The following is a 14,657-nucleotide window of genomic DNA, read 5'->3' as shown; positions in this document are numbered from 1 at the left end:
AGGCAATGCACCTGGGCACCATCTTTCCGGACCATGTGGAATGAAGGCGCAGCAGAGTCAAGTGGGGGATGTAGTCGATGGTAATCTTGGGAAGGTTTCCACGGCTCTGCCTAATACCGGGTAGCCATTATGGAAAGAAAGTTTCCAGTAAAGGCAATTTTCGTTGTTCATTGGCGGTAGTATGAGTACTAAATGAAGTTAGGCTTTCGTTGCTTGGGTTTGGCATTATTTAAACCCGCACTTTTCATCCGAAAGTGGAGAAAAGTAAATGATAAGAAGCTTGTGTCCTAACTGAAATTACATTTTCGATTTCCGTTCTTTGGCCGAGAACGAACCCGACTTCAACTGCTGCACAGACAGCAGGAGGTGAAACATTTGAGCAGTTCACCAAAGTGAGTTGGATTATTTTCAATTGTTAGTAGTTACATGTCATTTAGCTGACACTTTGACTTACATTGCATTTTTAGCCCATGTTTTTTACTCTTTTGCACAGGGAGCAATTAAGGGTTAGGGTGTCTTACTCAGGCACACTTCGTCCTTGGCAGGACAACCTCTCAGATGTTTTCGTATGGTTCAAATATTTGGTCCAACAACGATTAAATGGATTAACATCCAGTGTTCTTCCCCATTCACCTTTGTGTGTCCGGTCGCGCAGCGTTTACTTACTTTCCCTGAGGTAATTGAGATGAGAGAGAAGTACTTCGGCGTTGTACATGGTGGTGAGCCGAAGGAAGTCGTCCTTGCCCATCTTGCAGAGCTCCTTGCCGTCTGTGTTGTGGAACATGGCCGTGTCGATCTCCAACAGGCCGTACTCCTTGATGGCCCACTCCAGCCACTGCCGCACGTGGTCCTGAGACCACAAGGAGGGGTCTGCCCGAAGAGAGGGGAAGTTTATTGATACCAGAAGAAATCTGCTCCCGGGACAGATTCGCAGGAGCTGGGAGAACCTTCTATCTGACTGAGGTAAAGGCGGGCGGAACAACGGACAAATTGGAAACAGAATTTTGGATCAGTAGCAGATCTTGTTCAGGTAGTTGTAAATATTCTTTGTCTTGTTTTAACATTATGAATGGGATTTACCACATGACTCCTATTTGGATAAATGATCATTCACAGAAATCTCTTCCTGTGTTTTTTCAAACTTTGACTGAAGTTTTGCATTACATTTGTGAATAGAACTTGAACCCAGTCTGACATAGTGCATAACGTATCTGGAAATCCAAAACTCCATCCTTACCACATGTGGTTAGGGAGTGGCCTACATGTGGAGCACCTATAAGGTTAATATACGAGGGGATGTTTCCACTGACTTCTGAACAGCCTTTACAAGATTTACAAGGGCGTCATTCGATTTTAAATTGAATGAACAACGTGTGCTTATTTTACACTCCAGTCAGTCTCTTTGGCTTACGTGTACCAACCTAATTTCTAACCCCTCAATTTGCACTTGTCACTGCCTGAACTGTGATATTTCACATATTGGGTCAAAATGGGAAACTCCTGAGGAAATACATGGTTCTGGCAGACAAACAGACATCTCTACCTGCACGCATTCAGCTGCCACGAGGGACCTAAAACATTGGAACAATGCTTTACCTCACGAACCAGCTAAATGGAAATGGGACCCATAAAACATTTACAGCACTGACAAAATTATCCCAAAACAGAAGAGTGATTCTGTCTGCAATTGCAGCAGCAATACTAATAAAAGCCTAAAACAATTAGCACCTGTATAAATAGGCGGTGAGAGTATTTCTATTATATACATGCTTTTCATCGTTACATACCTGCTGGTACAATGACTCTGCGCTCATTGGTGGTCATGTTGGGGGGAGGGGCGTTCTTCTCATCCATGTAGTTTCCATAGTTCATCTGAGAAGTGTCATTACTCCCCACAAGCTTATTGCATTTACCCACACTGCAGTCCACTGGAGACTCCCTGCTAAACAAAAAACACACACACACACACACACAAGAACGTTGTAAAGATGATTGTGGTCAGCAGATAATTTGGGTGTTTGTGTTGGTTTTCTTTTCCAGACATTGACTTTGGCATGGGATGGATAAGTGCCACACTGGCTTCGGGCAGGTAAACTGAAGATTAGCAGGAATGAGCGAAGGCTATTCGCGGTAAAGAAATGGCCTGTTTAATGACCACATTAAACACAACGTTGAATATGTGTAATGAAGATGGATACGAACTCGTAACATCTCCAAGTAATGTAAGACGTGCTTGTCGTGCCATACCTAGATCCATTCATGTGCTCATATTCTCTCTTGACGTTGACCCGCACTGGCTGGTTGATCCACTCCTGCTGTGGGGGTAAGGGGTTTATTTTGTGTGTCTGGCCGTAGTCCTGTGTGCCAGATGCAGTCATGTCTGTCTTGGGGAGAGGGGCAGCAGTAGCGTACGGAGGCTCGAATAGGGACTGGTCTTCACTCACCACTGATAGCGCCTCCTGTAGGTCGAAGGAAAGAATACTTGATGTGGCTTTCTCAATTCAATTGACAAGTGCATGCGTTTGAGCTTCTACATCGAGCAGTCCTGCCCAACACTGGAACACTATCTAAGTCGCTTCTTTGCAGAGATAAAAACAGTCTTAAGTATGTTCATTTGGGAATAAGACCACAACCAACAGCTAGTTAGCTTAGCTTAGCATAAAGCTTGGATGCCCGGGGTGACAGCCAACCATTTAAATATGACAAAATACACCCACCTACCAACCCCTCTAAAGCATACTAATCAACGCATCAAAATGGTTTTTGAAGACAAATAGTTTTACTTTTGGACAGAGCTAAGCCATGCTCTGCTCCTCCTGACTATAGTTTTGTCACAGACCCGTATGAGAGTAGTAGCAATTTGGTTATCTAACTAAAAACGTACTGAAAGCAATAAGATGTATTTACCAAAATGTCAGGTTACATACATAACCGTGTCCTAGTCATGATAAGAAACAAACATCAGCAGATACAATTCAAGTCTTTTATGACGTCATACTTTCAATCTCTTGAGTATTTTTTGTTTACAGCAATTATGAGCAGTTATGGGTCATATCGCTGTCTGGCATCCAAAATAGTTTGTGTACAAAACCCACGTAGCAATAACTTCCTGTTGATGTTAGGGGAACTTCAATCATGACCACAGTGGAGTAAGACAGTTAGCATGAAGGCTGTGGCTCAATCAAGGCCGTTGCTTTACCACTATCAGTCAATACATACAGCTTTTTTCTTCGTCTAATCAAACAATAGCCGTGCAACTTCTCCAATTTACTGACAGTTAGAAATATTCCAAATAACCAACATTTTCCAGATTCCTGATTGTGTAATAATTTGGACCCAAAAATCCCCTGACATGCCCTGATCTGTCTGTCCAGTCTGAGAGTTGGGTTTCCCTCCACAGCTGAAGACTCAACAGAAGCAAAGGGGGGGGACAAGGGGGGGGGGGGACTAGCAGCTACACTGACCCCTCTGCTGTAGCTCAGCCGGAGCAATGTAAGTTTATTAAAGAAAACAAACTCAGACACTCGTGGCTGGCCAAGATATTACGTCCGTGCTCCTTCTGTGATGTCCTGGAAGTAACGGAGAGATTGTGCACTGGGTGTGTTACTTTTCACTACACAGGTGTCACCGTTTAGTGTTTGACAATAAGCAGAGTTGGGCAACGTCTCGGACTGATGCCAGGTCACCGTTAGATGGCAGTGAGTGGGGATGCTGCTTGACCATAACTGTGTTAGTCTGCTCATGTTACCTATTGTTCCATCCATCAAAAAAAAAAAAAAAACAATAAGTCAGAATATCAAGTGAATTCATTAGAGTCATATGCTTCTGCTGTGGATTAAGCTCGGGTCTGACGCACATCTGGATCTGATGGCAGAGCTTAGGCCGAGACGTGTCTAATTCCAGAGGACTGAATTATTTCATTCCAAAATGCCACATATCTGCTTCAGGGGGAAAATTCTGCTTGATATTCATTGATCAGTATTTCCAAAATGTAGCCTTTTGCATTCTGTAAAAAGTTGTTTCAAAGAAAGCAATATCCGAGTAATCTCACATAAATTCAGGATCATTCCATTCTAAGAAATGTCATGCAAGTTTGTCTCTTTTTGAGCCAAAAGTTTTCAATGGGAAAAGCAGAAGGTGACTTAAATAGTGTATTCGGTATATTGCGGAATCGCAAAATACACAAAAACATGACAGCGGCAGTACATGGCAGGGCTGCTCTTTCAGCAACGCCACTTTGATACAAAATTGAAAAGTACAACACGTACCTCAAACAATTTTAGGAACCTGGGTTTCTTTCAGGGCAGTGAGACTTTCTCTGTATGTTATAGATCAAACAAAATGACACTTATTTACCTAAACTCTCTTGATTGATGAAAGAGAACGCATCGTCTTAACTAAATCATTTTGTTCAGCAAGTCATTGTATAAAAGCAACGAGATTGTTGCTTTATTAATTCCTGATTTGGACTATATATTTTGACAATACGTGTAAAAAACTGCTCTGATTAAAAGGAAGCGAGAGATGAAGCCTTCCATCGAGTTGTGGTGATCTTAGCCATCGTAAAGGGTTTTAATTGCCCTACAGTGCCCTCTGTTGTAATGCCACAGACCCGCCAAGTCGAAACAGAACAAAGTATAAAAATAATTTATACAAGTTTGACAGCTTGAAAAAAAAAAATAGTGGACACCTGTCTTCTGTTTTAATGCTGTGGGGAGGAGTGGTTTGACAAGTCCAAATCCTCACTGACATGTCTGTCAAAGACAGTCAGAAGGCTTCTTCTTCACCCCCCCCCAAATGAATAGTACTAATTTAAAAAAAAATAGCTATTCGTCCAGTTAAGTGGATTTAAAACAGCTGAACTTGACTACAGAGCATTTAACCAATTCGCCAAAATTAGATTTCCCAGTGATTTCATCAGGGGATCCATCATAATCTAAAGCCTGGCAGGAGGACCTGCTATCTGAGTAGAGCACACCAGCCATGTCTGTGGATGATAAGGTGTGGAAGAGTTGAGGGAATGTCTCATTACAGCCCCGATAAGGGCCCGCTGAGCCATTATGACGGTTGCATGTTATAATTACAGTGACATATCAGCGTGTGCAATTTAAACCATGATAGGCAAGTGCTGTGTGCCTATTAAGATTGTGGAGTTTTAAAAATAAAAAAGGGAGCGAGGAGAAGCTGAGCGGATGACAGAGCAGTGTCTTGAGGTTGATGTCCACTATCGGAGGGGAACACGCACATGCTGAGAATATCGGTTTTCTGTCCGCCTCACGATGTCCACAGATAGTTTGCCACTTAAATAACCAAAATGAATGGAAAAATAAAAATATAAATAAAATCAGAATTCTTCTGCAGTTTTTCTTTCCCAAGTGCCACATGACAGGGGTTGGGGGGGGGGGGCATCCAATGAATCTTATCTCCAGTGTAAACCTGCTCACCCCATCACAAGTATTGTGCTAGTGTGACACCTGCTGGGAGCCACCTCTGTTGTGTTCCCATCAACTGAGTCCTTCTCTCCGTCATGCGTCACGACGCCTCTGGGCACGGAATGGACTGTTAAGGAATAGCTCCACATGCAGACTACACGTGTGATGGTTTGACGTTCTCACACAATCAAGCAGGAGACACCCAGGGTGAAGGAAAGGGGGGGGGGCGGGTGGCGGGCATTCCTTTCTTTTGTTTAAGGAGGAAGAGGAAACCTGTCAGGAAAAGATTGTGCGGAGCAGGAAGCTCTCATGGCTAGAGAGCCCTTCCTTTCCTTTGGCGGGCCTGAGTGCCGCTCCTGCGGCCGGTCATTCACACCCGAGGATTCAATTATGACGGCGGTGATTTGCCACAGGTCCTCACGCGGTGTCACGGGCCTCCAGGGCCGAGACAGACAGACAGCCGGCCGGCCGGCCGGCCGGTCAGTCCTCCTGCAGCGTGGCCGTCGTCCCCGATGCGGAACAAAAACAAATCGCAGATCGCTGTGATGGCTGAATGACGCAACTGATGTGACCAATACAACGAAGCCTGGCATTTTTGTTTGTTTTGTTTGTCTCGCCAAGGTTTGCGCGCTCTCCCACCCCCCCCCCCCCCAAAAAAAAACCTCCCACCACACCCCGGCCGCCACAAACCCGCTACTTTCTAAAAAGAAAGCTTCTTTTCGGCAAACAAAGGGAGCAAATGATGCAGACGCTACATCCTTCCCGAGCGCACACGTTGGTGAGCGGAGGACGCAGACGAAACGCACCGCAGGGTGAACTAATGGGGACCGGCCATCCAACATCTGGTGGCTGAAGTCATAATGCAGCTGGAATTTGACTGCCGGGGCCAGTAGCCACAGTTAATGTAGACCGGCGCTCTTGCTACCAACATACCGTTTCAAAATAGTTGTGTAACTATATAAGGAGCAGGCCAAGGTATCATTGTGAAGCTTGTGGGTTTTAAGTGTTGCAAACGGAACGGTTACCGCATGAAGTTACCAAATGGCAGCGTTCCTTATACACTTTCACAAAAAAAAAAAGAAACGTCTCTGTGCAGCGGAGGGAGAGAAGTTACAAGTGTGGACATTGTTACACGTGGAGAAATAGTATTTGTGAAAACAAAACCGTTTGTTGACACACACACACACACACACACACACACACACACACACACACTACAGGGTCTTCGGGTCCGAGCCGGGCGACGTGCCACACCGCTGTGGCGCAGCTCGACACATATCGTGTCCAATGGCACGTCCAGTCATGGACATTGCTCAATACCCGTCCGCTGCCCCCGGACTAAAACCAACAAATCGTCAACTTCGTCGATGGCTTAAACCTCTGTGAAAGTACATTCTGAAATAAATAGCCACTTTTCTCGCTCGCCTATGCCAGGCGTGCGTAATTGTGCGCTTGGTCCCCCCCCCCCCCCCAAAAAAAAGAAAATCCAAAGCCTGATTCCGAAATTAGCCCTGAATCCACAACGTAACACATCCTCGAGAACCGGGCAGCTTACTGAAGAAGAAGAAGAAGAAGTAGTAGCTACTTTGAAATAAAGGAGGAAAATAAGGAAATGTGGTTACCGCTTTCAGACAGAGAGAAGAAAGCCGCTCATCGTCGTCAGATCGGAGGTCCCAGCTCACAGACCGACACAGAGGGGCATTTCGAACCCATTGCTTTAAAAAAAAGGAGGCGCAACTTCGAAAAAGCAGTCTCCCACACACTCATACACCCCGTTCTCCACCCTTACCTTAATAGTTCCGTCCATTTTGCGCAATTTTCAGCGGGCACCGACAACATCCCAAACATGACCCGCTCCCGAATTAATTCCAGCCCCCCCGGTATGCGGCAGAGAGAAAGAGACACTTTTCGCCGGATTGGGTTTTTTCTCTCCTCTAAATTTGGGAAGTGAAGTCACCACTGTTGAGAAGGTTCAGGAGGAAGCCGTGTGTCACCGAAAGCCCTGCCTTCAACAAAAAAAAAAAAGAAAAAAAAAAAGAAGCAGGATACTGTCCCGGGGAGATAAGCAAGGAAAACAATTGAGTGTTCGCTCCGCTGTTATGTTTTTCTGCTCGGAAATATTTACAGGATGACTGCCTGCGTTGTGCACAGCCATTGCCGTGCAGCCCGCTGTAGAATAGGCGTGTGTGTTTTCATTTCCCAGTCATGTCACAGATGGTGTTGGGAAGAGCATTCTGTTTGTCCCAATGATGAGGGGTTTTTTTTTTTCTTTATTTTTTCGGAAATGAAAGGTTTGATGTCGCGCAGGGACACTCTTGACTTACTTCACTTTTTCTTAACTTATGCGAGCTGCGTGTTTTGGAGCGCGTTTTGGTCCACGCCTACTCTTCAAACTTCCATCCCATGCCTCCATGCATCCCGCTGCACGTCAGCCGGGTCTCTGCAGCATCAGTGGGAATGCTACATATAGTTTATCTCTGCATGTGGACAAGATGCTTCTCTTTTACTGCGGAGCGAGGAGCTCTAAATCCCCACCGGATCGAAACCATGAACACATAACGGCAAGACACCTTGTCTTTTTTTTTTGTTACAGCTCTCTGTGAAGTTTTTTTTTTTTCTTCCCTGAGACACCATTAATAAAAACCCAAGCGTTCAGCTTTTTAACCGCACTGCAGTCTGAAGGTCTGCTGTACACGTGCGCGTCTGCTGTGGACTGAATGGATGAAGTGCAACACACACACACACACACGCACACAAATGCACCGTTGAAAGGGGGCTTCACAAATGTATGCAATCCATTGGTGTCACTCTTATTACTGTTTGCTGTTGTTATTCAATGTTTTTTTTCTTTCTTTCCCCCAACTCGCTCGAGCCTCATAAGAGAAATCCCCTAATCCCCACCCCCATATATATATATATATATACCCCCTTCCCCCTTTTAGTCCGCCCTATGAAATTGCCCTCATCAATTCAAGTATAATTTTGGTGCAGATGGCAGACAGGGAGCCAGCTCCAAAGCCATGGCACATGCAGCTTTTTCGGTGAAAAATGAAACCGGTATTGAACTCGTGGAAACATTTTCCACGGAATTTATTTATTTTATTACCATCTTGGATCATCAATTGTTCCACAATCCTTTTTTTTTCGACTGATTGAACCAATGTGATGACGGACATTTCTTTTATTGGTGTTCAAGTTCCGCCTGGAAAGCGGGCCAACTCTCTCGCAGCGACTGGCAGCGGGGTCGGCCTGTCTGCTCTCTCTAGTTGGGGGTCTGGTGGGGCGCGACCCCCCCCCCCACCACCCGCCACCCTTGGGATCACCACATCTGGATCCTGCTATGGGTCAAGGCTTCTCCTGCCTGAGGCCAGTTCAGACTCGTGTAATTAAGGGAGACACCTTGTTTAACTCTTCGGTGACTGGTTGTGTTTTGTTTTTTTCTTCTTCTCCTTCTATACATTCCTGCGCGTGTATTAAAATAGATCAGCAATAAAGGGGCAAATTAACAAGGTGCTTAAGATTTAGACCTTAAGTCATTCACCAAAACATCTCTTAAAACACCAGATTGTAGTTTTTCGTTTTTACAGCGTCTCTGGGATTCGATCCATCCACCCGTCCGTCCGTCGCACCCTAATGAGTTTGGGGTTGCGTAAATGATTTAAATGCAGTGTTTCAGGGATGCTTTTCAAATGACACTGAACCTCCACGCGGTCGGATGTTCCCACCGACCGACATCTCGCCGACATCTTTACCTCAAAACCACATTCGTATCAAAAATACCTGCCACCCCCCCCCCCCCTCCCCCCAGTCATGGCTCGTGTAAAGAAGACAGGGGGTCCAGCGCCCAAACGAATACAGCGGGCAACAAACACATATTTTGAAGGCCAGTAAACAGACGCAGGTTGGTTTACACAGCGAACCGCACAACATGGCTCCACGCTGGAACTAGACAGCCAGACACCACGAGCCAGTAGCTCCTCGTGTCTCTCCGCTGTGGGGTAAGCAGCCAGGAGGAGGGCGGACACCGCGCGGGGCTTATGTTCAATTGTCAGGCCCGGGCGTCAAGATGGAACCCCCCCCCCCTCCCCCTCTAATCTCTAATATTTTATTTCTATTATAATTTTTTTTGTGTGTGGTCATAGTGAAGTCTACAAATGTAAGGTCGTACCTCATTAGATCAGTCCCGAGTTGTGTGAATGAAAAATGTGTTGTTTTTATTACGGAGGAGGGTTATCAATCAGAAGAAGGAAAGAAATAGTTCGATTCAATATGAGAGTGGCCTTGTTGTTTAGACAGCATATTTGTATTCAGACCATTCCTTCTCTCGGGCTAAAGGACGGGCCTATAGTCAAAATACCGAGGGCAAAGAGTGGAGTCTGCAGCACGAACCGTCTGGCCCCTCGCTCTAGGCCATAATTAATTTGAGATTTATTTTTATTGGAGAGTTCCAGTCTCGCCTGGCCTTAACCAAACAAAACCAAATGTTGGGCCGAGGATTCGCTCGAACGAGGAATATTCCTCTGGAGTTTTGTACCGAGGCGTGCCACATACTGACCAATATCTTCTCTCAATGCGCCTGAGCCACGGAGCGCAGCGCTCGCACGCAAATAATAAAAAGCACGCTACCTCTTAGTCGGGGACTGACATTTTTTTTTTTTTTTTTTATTGGAATCAGAAAAAAAACCCCATAATAAATTCAAGCTGCATGTCCACAGCAAAACCAAATAAGCTACGTGCAATTACTGTAGATATGAAGGTTAACTCCTTCCGTGCTTCGTGTCACTCTACCTCTGTTTGTTCTTCCCCCGTTGGCCTCCTGCCTTTTATTAGGGAGCAGAAAGGCTCATTTGAAAAGCGTATTTTCTCCTCAAACATTCCGCGCTATTCAACATCCTTCACAACACATCGGGAATTGTTCTGAGACCTGAAACGCAGAGTCTCTCCGCGGAGGCACAACGCATGAAAAGAGCCTTTATTCAAACGGTCAAATAAGTCTTCAAAACATTAACAAGTCGCCCCCCCCCCATCCCTTGGAAAAATACCTTGATTGTGAAGATATTATACCGTCGCTCGCCTCCGCACAATGGGCTCGTTTTAATGAAGCACAATGCGAGCAGTGACCTTCGGGAGATTATTATGATGGATGTGAGAAAACGTAATGCTGCCAAATTAACTGACGCACTGAATGCGAGCAAAGTGGACGTTGAACTGGACATGATGTGGACTTTTTAGGCTCTTATAATGGTCATATATATATATATAGAATTATATGTGTGTGTGTGTGTGTGTGTGTGATCGTGGTTCCAGTGCCTCAGATATGAAGCACTTGCAAGTATTCACGTTGCGATGGAGGATGTTCAATGTGAAAACCAGATGTGCGCTTTTTTCGCTTTATTTACTCAAGACGGTGGCAGTGCGAAAGAGAGAAAAAAGATGGGGGAGGTGGGGAGGGGCCGGCATGACTTGAAACATAACAGCAGCATTTATAAGACAATAAAATGGACCAACATAGCCAAATTTCACTTAAACAGAGGGGACAATAAACAAAGCATACATTATTTTTTTTTCCATCGATTAAATTCCACTGTAATCAGTTAATTTCGTTCCCAAAACAACTAATTGGGGGGACTAAAATGGGCCAATCTATGGTTGAACACCTCAGTCTGAATAACTAAATAATACACATTTAAAAAAAAAAAAATTGAAAGGACCTCAAGTTTGTCCCTTTCAACATTACCTGATCGAAGAGACGATGGTGTCTTACCTTGACGTAAGACGACGTGTCAGGGACAGTTTGAAACATGTCTACTTGACAGACAGGCCCAAGGGTGATCAGTGTCCAATGGGCCCTGGGAAAGGGATCATAAATAATATATGAGTATTATTGTTATTATTATTTGTAATTCTTTTAGTATCGTTTTATTTGTATTATTTCTTAAATCGTTTTGCTGAAATTTAAACCGAGAAAAATACTCCACGAGTTCATTTTTCTTGTTGCCATCAACACATTTACACCTGACATGCCACGTGATGCACAGCAAACATCCAACAAGTATCTCTCCACATTGGGTCACCACTTCCATCGCAATAAAGGGAACGACGAGTTTACCCGATGCCCCCCCCCCCCCCTACACACACACATAATGCCGTGATTCAGTCACAGAGGCCTCATTTTTATCCACAGTGGTCACAGGTATCAGATGCGCGTGGGTTTTAATGACCGCGGTCCGTACACCAGCAACACCGGCTGACCCACATGGATGAACGACACCAAGTGGCCCAAAAAGAAGGAGAGAAGAAGAACAAGAGGGCCCCATCTCCACCCCCATCACGCCCCCCCCCCCCCCCCACTCCCCCTTCCCTGAAGCTCACCACATATTGAAACACTTTTCGCTTTAATAAGAGCAGCTTACAAAGTCTGGGGTGAAAGGGCACTTAGAGGACGGAGTCTTTAGCCCTTCCCTCCCCGCGCAATCATTAGGGAAGCAGTGGCACACATACCGTCACCAATGGCAGTTATATAGAGTGTGCCAGGAAGCAAATGAACGAATATTGACCTCCGCGTTTATTCAAGACCTCTGAAGTTCGGCGTGTCTCAACAAGGCCTTTGACCTGATCATATAGTATATGAAACACATTTAAAAAAAAGAGAGACAACAATTAAACGGCACATTTTCCCGAGAACACATCATCTGAGGGGTTTAACAGCTCCATTTCACGTTCAAGCCTTTCCTTCAATTTCATGGTCTTTGATAAATTATCAACAAAACAAAGAGAGGCGGCTTCCGTATATGAACGTGGCTCGGTGTATATCATTTTGTTTCGTCCTCTGGGCTTCTGCATGCAAACGGTAGGGCTCGCCTCATAAAGTTCCTCAGATGCATCCAATTTATACGCGCGGGTAAAAAAAAAAAAAAAAAAAAGAGAACGTATAGGACACCGCATCTGCAGCCAATTAGGCGGAGGAGGACTGGTGAATAACGGCGTGAACCTCCCTCCGAGACAGCCCCGTGGGCCGGGACCCCTCTAGTGTTACATTTTAAGCGTCTTACCTCGCCGTTATCCATCAAAGACGAGAGAGCCAACCGATATTCGGCGAACACGCGTCGCACTATCTTCTCCTAAAGCCCCTATAGAGAGGCGGCGAAGCGGCGAGCTGACACATGGTCGTGTTTCTTCGATAGGAGAACTTTTTTTTGTTGCCATGGATGAAGTGTCATCATTTGAATAACAAGTGTGGTGCAAAGCGATATTAACATGAACCCAAGAGTGTCGCGATGGACGTTGCGGTTTTAGTTTGGTCCACAATCCGCCTCGTGCCCCCCCCCCCCCTCCTTCTACAAACGACGCATTGGCAATCTTACATGCGCACCCAGAGCAGCCGAGGAGGACTTTTTTTTTCTTCCACAAACGCGATCGTTCACCCCCCCCCCCCCCCCACCCCCTTACCTTCCCCTCTCTCTCTCACTCACCTGCCGTTTTTTCCCCTCTCCGCGTCGTTGGTTCTAATATTTCGATCGAAATCAATCCACCGACAAATTCTAGATAATTAGTCCCGTGCAAGCGAAGCCGTTTTTTTTCTTCTCCAAAAGATGTTGACAGTGAGTTATTTAGAAAAGGAGAACGTGTGTGGAAAGCGGCGGCGGGGTGTGTGAATGGAGGTGCATGCCTGAGACGGGGGGAGCCGCGACCAATGAGCAGCGAGAGGAAAACCTCCCCTTCGCCCGCCGCGTGAGGCCACTGAACCGCGAAATAAGGGGGAAGCACACAGAGAAAGAGAAGGAGCGTCATAAATCTGCTTTATTCCAGCTCCTGGTATACAGACGGGTGGCATTAAACTGTTTGTGTTTTGATTTCCGTTTGTTTTTTGTTTGTTTATGTTTGGATTTGTACGCCTTTGCGACGTTACGCACGTCGGAGCAGCGGTGGCGCGTGCGGGGAACCAACTGTCAAAGAGAGCTTCAGAAGAAGCACACACACACATACACACATCATCACCATCATCATCATCATCATCAACGTTGCTTCTAAGAAAAGGTCCTCTCACCTTTGCCTCTTCTGCAAAAGGAGGTGGCAACCAAAAGCGTGTCCAGGTGCATTTCGGGGCCCGCGCCGTGACAACGCGGAGCCTTTCTGGCAGGTTCGACCGAGCCAACGAAACGTCACTCATCAAAGGTCAAACCTCACGTGGAGTATTTGTAAAAAAAAAATAAATAAAAGATCACTTTGGTTTATTTCGCCGGCCCTCCGCAGAACAAACCGCGATTTCCTTCAGCCGCGGTGGCGACGAGGCACGCGACGCACCGCGCGCTTTCATTCATGTAAATGTGTGCATGTGTTCATCCACGTTGCCCAGATGGTGACACCTCCCGCCCGGAACGCCACCAGCAGCAGTTCCTCCGCATGCGGGGTTTTGGTCTTTTTCCTGCTCAGTTGACCCCACTCAGTTCACTGACTTCATTTCCTTCACACTGCTGCCCTCACCTTCGAAAAAAAAAGAGGATGTGGGGCAATTCACGGTGAGGAAAAGTCGCTCAACCGTAGCATTTTATAGCCTCATCAAGGTCGCCTTTTGCACCAGGAGCAACCCGAGGTGAACCCGAGGAAGTTTCCTTTCTTTCTTCTTCTTCATTGGTGAGGCACAAATCAATTCTAATGAACTAATATGCTTATCGTTAATAAAACACGAACAATACACGTTTCCTGCGTAATGACTTTGAATCGTATCATGTTTTGTGCCAAATACTTTGATCATAACGGGACAGAAGAAGTCTGGAAGAATCCCGAAATATGAGTTCCCTTTTTTTCTCCTTCTTTTTACAGGGGGGGGGGTCGTCTGGTAAGAAGGTCGTCTTTCATCACCGGCTGGACCTTCTGTTTGTGGCACCGCTTCCTAATGCAATGATTAAAAACAACAACGTCGATAACAATGTTCCCAAGCAACGAAACAATGGACGGAAATCCCACCATCCGTTTTACTGAGGGAAAAAAAAATGACATTCGCGCGCCTGCTGTGTTGCCTTCCTCAGGACACAGTAGAAGTTTTGTAACACATTTGAACAGCAAATATACAATAAGCACCCCCCCATAAAAAAGACAAAGGAAAGAAACACATATTCTGTTGGGTATTCTTTTAATAAAGACTCATGCAGCGGCTTATGCCTTAAAAATCCACCACATTCAAATGAAAGGATATGTAAAAGACAAAAAAACCTCCCAAAAACA

At 45.6% G+C, this 14,657-nt stretch overlaps 1 protein-coding gene across 9 annotated transcripts; it reads right to left on the bottom strand.

The window, feature by feature from the left end:
• Positions 1 to 456: 456 nt before the first annotated feature.
• Positions 457 to 13,611, bottom strand: LOC119213129 (Friend leukemia integration 1 transcription factor). 9 transcript variants are annotated; one of them, XM_062560650.1, is made up of 5 exons: positions 13,480 to 13,611; positions 11,170 to 11,281; positions 2,248 to 2,459; positions 1,788 to 1,942; positions 457 to 870 (listed from the first exon to the last, which is right to left on the bottom strand). In XM_062560650.1, exons 2-5 carry the CDS (start codon positions 11,233 to 11,235, stop codon positions 659 to 661), a joined length of 645 nt encoding a protein of 214 aa, XP_062416634.1. In that variant the 5' UTR covers positions 11,236 to 11,281; positions 13,480 to 13,611; the 3' UTR covers positions 457 to 658. The 9 variants fall into 9 exon arrangements, with proteins under 9 accessions (XP_062416634.1, XP_062416636.1, XP_062416635.1 ...); XM_062560652.1 differs by having other exon boundaries at positions 1,788 to 1,939; XM_062560651.1 differs by lacking the exon at positions 13,480 to 13,611 and adding an exon at positions 12,485 to 12,626.
• Positions 13,612 to 14,657: the final 1,046 nt, after the last annotated feature.

Source organism: Pungitius pungitius, unplaced genomic scaffold, assembly GCF_949316345.1.
Source record: "Pungitius pungitius unplaced genomic scaffold, fPunPun2.1 scaffold_139, whole genome shotgun sequence".
Taxonomy (NCBI): domain Eukaryota; kingdom Metazoa; phylum Chordata; class Actinopteri; order Perciformes; family Gasterosteidae; genus Pungitius; species Pungitius pungitius.
This window is presented reverse-complemented; position numbering and strand designations above follow the sequence as displayed.